Source organism: Cyprinodon variegatus, unplaced genomic scaffold, assembly GCF_000732505.1.
Source record: "Cyprinodon variegatus isolate N-32 unplaced genomic scaffold, C_variegatus-1.0 Scaffold58, whole genome shotgun sequence".
In the NCBI taxonomy this organism is placed as follows: Eukaryota; Metazoa; Chordata; class Actinopteri; order Cyprinodontiformes; family Cyprinodontidae; genus Cyprinodon; species Cyprinodon variegatus.
Window position 1 is genome coordinate 903,363 of NW_015150511.1, and position 5,159 is coordinate 908,521.

The 5,159-nt window shown below is 40.5% G+C and overlaps 1 protein-coding gene across 1 annotated transcript in view; it reads left to right on the forward strand.

Moving 5' to 3' along the window:
* The window catches only part of LOC107082667 (transcription cofactor HES-6-like), a 4,329-nt gene extending 3,004 nt beyond the window's left edge, over positions 1–1,325 (forward strand). Inside the window, exon 4 of the mRNA XM_015371453.1 lies at positions 601–1,325. Coding sequence (XP_015226939.1) covers positions 601–962 — 362 coding nt within the window. The 3' untranslated portion in view covers positions 963–1,325. The remainder of the gene's footprint in view (positions 1–600) is intronic.
* Positions 1,326–5,159: the final 3,834 nt, after the last annotated feature.

Below are 5,159 nucleotides of genomic sequence, written 5' to 3' on the forward strand. Positions count from 1 at the left end.
TTCTCTCCAGGATGGAGTCACAGCCAAACAGGAACAGACCAGATGAAGCTACTATGAGTGTTGAACCAAAGGCACATGAAAGAGTTGCAGGATACCAGCCCTCGGAAACTGGAATTGCCCACCACTACTGTATAAAGTAAAAATAAATGTGTATTCTCAGTTTGTCACTCCACAGAAATATGTTTTATTAATCACCGAAATTTAATGATAAAAAAAAAAACAAAAACAAACAAACAACTAAACCTATGAAATTAGGTTTCTGAAAGATTATTTTTTGCCCTGAGACGCTGGAGCACTAGAACCACTGAAACCCTGACCAGGCCCTCTTTTATTTAATTCAGTCAAGATCAGGGGAAGCTTTGCACAAGTGTGACACATGTTCAATCAGAAAACAGAGGGAAGTCACTCTCCACTTCTTTTTATATTTGAAATATTTAGTGGAACATATCTTGGGAGAACAGAGATAGAATGAAGCAGAATGATAAATCCCGATGTCCTCTAGATATATATATATATATATATATATATAAATCTTAAATCATCGTCCACTACTAATTAAATCATTAACCTTGAGACTTGTTCTATCTTCTTCTCATTCAGACTCAGCATTAGGCCTGGAGGCCCAGCAGAAGTACAGCACAGGCTACATCCAGTGCATGCATGAGGTCCACAACCTGCTCCTCAGCTGTGATTGGATGGACAAAACTCTGGGCTCCCGCCTCCTCAACCACCTCCTCAAGTCCCTTCCAAGGTCCAGCAGTGATCTCAGCCGTCCCACGCAGAGGCACGACGCACAGCCGTGGAGCAGCCCAGGCGTCCCCGCCACACCCCCCCACAGGGACCCCGTGGTTGTGAGGCAGCATCAGAAGGAGGAGCCGGCTGGCCAGGTTCCTGAGTGTCAGGAAAGGCCGGCAGTCCACAGCTCCTCCCTGATGATGCTGGAGATGTGGAGGCCCTGGTGAACTGCTGGATCAACGATCTATGTTGATGATTTTTGTTAGACCATCCTCTGTTATGTATCTTATAGATATGGTGCTCAGAAGACCAAATAGTGGGGCGGTTTTGTTCCGGTGATTATTGATTTTAGATGTGCTGTAATGACTCTACAGACCTTTTCTCAGTACTTCCCTAAAGAAGTTGACTTCCTGTAGCCTGCATTATAGAGGCTTGTATTAATATTTCCTCTATTTATTCTATTAACATCTATTTATTGTATAATATATGACATGACTTTGCTTCTTCGACTCTTTGCTTTATGTAGCATAATTCTTTTCTTCTCATTCCTTTACTATTTAACCTAAACATTAATTAAAAATAATAATAAAGTCTATTTCTTCCTTTATATTCTACAATTGCAATTTGCTTTTCTTTTGACATGGTTTTTATTAACCCCTCAGTGCAATTTTACGCAGTTGTGCCAAAAAAAGCATCTACAATTTATTCTAAATGTAGGTATGAAGATAATTAGCAACTCTACACTGCAAAAATGATCTCAAAATGAGTAAAAATTTCTTAAATGAAGGGTATTTACCCTTAATTTGAGCAGGTAAATAAGATGATTTGCCAATGGAAGTAGTATTTTTACTCTTAAAATAAAGTAACTAGATAAAACACACTTGAAATAAGACAATGCAATTGTTTTTTTCTTATTTTAAGTGTAAATTGTCTTGTTCCATTGGCAAAGTGTCTCACTTAAATCCTTAATTCAAGAAAAAATGCATCTAATTTAAGAAGAAATTACTTATTTAGATTTCATTTTTTGCATCATAGGCACCTAAGGAATAAACAAAACTGTCAAAATCAGTTATTTCATTAATGCAGGAAATGCTAAAACAGGACTTCTTATTTGCATCAATTTATGTATATATTTTATTTCGTATTTCGTGGGAAGTCACCTCACTAAACAGTCCGAGGGGCTGCTAGCCTTTTCTTTGAATTAGATTCAATTCAGTTTATTTCTATAGCGCCAATTCACAACACGTCATCTCAAGAAACTTTACAGTTCACCAGATCATCCAGTAAATTGATTCCAGGTTTTCAATTTAAGGAAAACCAGTTGATTGCCGCTAACTCAGCGGAGCTTGAATATCCAGCTTCTAACTAACTTCCCTGAACCAATTCATGACAGATTTCTAAAGCAATCTTAAGGCCAATTTATGCTTCTGACGCATAGCCTCTGTGACCGTCATTCTCTCTGTGAGCGACCACGCCCCCCGCACAGAGGTTCTGCAACCGTCGTCGCCCACCTCAAAATAATACTGACTACGCGTCGTATGGTTGCAAACCCGCACAGACCTAAAGCGGAAGTGCGCAGACAAAAAGCAGCTGTGATTGGTCCTTGGTATGCCTTTCCGGCTGTCTGTGTGGTCCTTCTAGATTCGGTGCCGGGGTGCGCCATTTTTAAAAACCGAGGAACAACTACGATGGACAACTACAATGAAATCGAGGAGTACAATCCATGGAAGTTCTCGCGAGTTCTCGAATAGGCTCCACCTTGCGCTTTGGCGGGAAACTGCTGTGCGTCCCTAGAAATTCCAGCCTGACGGTGCAGAAGCGTACCAGCAAAACTGGTTCGCAACCAGACCCAAGTGACATTAGATGTGTGCAGTTTCAGAAGTATAATCTGGCCTTTAGAGTTCACAAAGTTCTTGTTCTCCACACATCCCATACTGCTGAATTCTTTCTATATTGTGGCATTTTGAAACAACTTTGTGAAGAAAAGCCAGCAACCATTACAGCCATGCAAAATTCTTCAGGCAACTGTTAGGACAGCTCAGTGACAGCACTAGGGGGGCAATTTCATAATTCAGACATTAAGTCCAAATTAATTGAAATATCTTGATGATAATTCTGGATGTGTGACACTTTAAATGACAAATCAGATGACGTCATTAGAAATATCTCAAAAGGAAACTCCCAAAAATGTGATTGAAGGTATCTTGAATTGTTATTTTCCCTAAATAATATAATAATATAATTTCAGATATCTTAAAAACAACATTATGGGCAGTCAACTTTTAATAAATAATGTTTGTCTATTCTATTAAAATTTCTGTATCACTACAATGGGTCAGTATTATGAGTTGCCTTCTCAATTCAGAGGGCCCCATGCAGGTCTTTGCCTAGGGCCCCAAATTTCCTAAATCCACCCCTGCCTGGCTGTTCATGTCAATAACAAACTGGACTGGACTCGTAAGGGCCTCCTGAGGAAGCTGAGGTCCTATGAAGTGAGCAGCCCCCTGCTTCAAACCCTCTATGACTCTGTGGTGGCATCAGTTGTCAGTTTAAGTTTTGCAATTTACCAATTTAATGTAGGGTTAGTTTAGATGCTGAGTCACTCCAAGTTCTATTTGGTGTTATTTGCAGGATCAGTTAGAACAGGGGTCACCAACGTGGTGCCCGTGGGCACCTAGGGGCCCTCAAGGACAACATGGGTTGCCCTCAGCATCTTTTGAAAACAGAACAATTCACCAGTGGACTAAATCTGAAATGTTATTTTTTACTGAAGCCTATTTTGAAGCATTTATTAAGCATTTTATCAATAAATTAGAACATTTGAGGATTTATATGGATTTCATAATGAGAATATCTAAAAGCAAATTAAAAATGAAAAGAAACAATAGAAATATGTTTATTATCTATGAAGTTCAGGTGATCGCCGACTCCTTTAGTTCATAGGTCAGTATTGGAAGCCCGTCCTATGAGTCAGTACCCATAAAGTAGCACTCAGCCTTAAAAAAGTTGGTGACCCCTGAGTTAGAATATGAATCTTGTTGTTTTCTGTGCTTCATTCTTGTTAGAAAAAGCATAAGGAAAAATCTCTCCTCCAGGACTACTGGCTGTGCAGATACCAACTCCATCCTTCTGCTGTTGTTATGACTGTCCAACGCATGCAGTGAGACGGATGGTTCAAAGTAAGGGGGAGAAAGCCAGAGAAAGGGGCGTCTGGTCCCTCAGCAGAGCTCCCAAACAAAAGCAAAGTGAGACAGCTGCTCTCTCTGCCCTCTGATCGCACCATTACAGCTCGGGAACAGTAACGTGAAGGTGGCGAGGTGCCAAAAGAAAAGAAAATCAATTTAAACTGTCTGTAACGCTTCCTGGAGTTGTTTGTGTTGCAATCTGGGCAAATAGCGTGCGCGTAAAAACGCACCTGGAAAAATGCATGCGCGCATTTACCTGCATGGTTTCCTCTTTTTTTTTTTTTTCCCGAGCAGACGGATCTGCTCCATTATGAGGACGATTAGCATGATAATAGTGTGTACAGAACATGTATAATAAGGAGGGCAGAGGACTGAGGGCCCTCATTAGACAGGAACAAACAGACACTGTGCGGACTTTGCGCATAAAGACTAAAACAGCCGCTGGCTACAAATAATTTACATGCTGTTTAATGTTTATATATATGCACATTTATATTTGGAGACACACCAGAGTCGTGGTCAATGCAGCAGGTTTAATAAAAAATATTTGTCGTACAGGTTGGGGGGTGGGGTGCGGGGGTCACTACGTGAGAAAGGCGCTGCGCACAAATAAGAAGACACCAAACAACAGAGAGAACAAGCGAGGCGCAGTCCAACACCTGTCGCTTTCTTTTTTGGAGAAGGGCCCTTAATTCCCCCGGCTGATTCAGTTCAGGCCGAGGGGCCGCAGGCAGCAGCTGCCAACTGAAGGCATCGCGTTACATCCGCCAAACAGCTCCGTGGATCTGCTGAGACTCAGGCATCAAGCGCCTGCAGAAACAGAGGCGGTAGGGCAGCAAAAAATGCACACAAATACAGATTTTCAAAATGAATTTGATAATTATTTCAAATACATTTTAATACTTATAATAATAAAAATGAGAGAAAAGAAGAATTTCAAGAGTGGCATGTATTTCTCTGAGCTTTAAACCCATCACAACCAGATGCCTTTAAGTCCACCAATGAGTAAATACAGATCGCTTTTATGTGATTTTCTCTTAGTGTAAGTCCGAACTCTGAATTCCTCATTGGTTTTGCAAATATCAGAGAATAGAATCAGACAAAAAGAATAAAAAAAACAAAGATTAAAAAAGAAAAGTTGGGGGAGAAATGCTGAGTTGTGAAACTACATTCCAAACTGTAAAGCTCTTTTTAAAGGAATAGTACACCCAAAACATGATTAGCCTTCATTTTCTACTC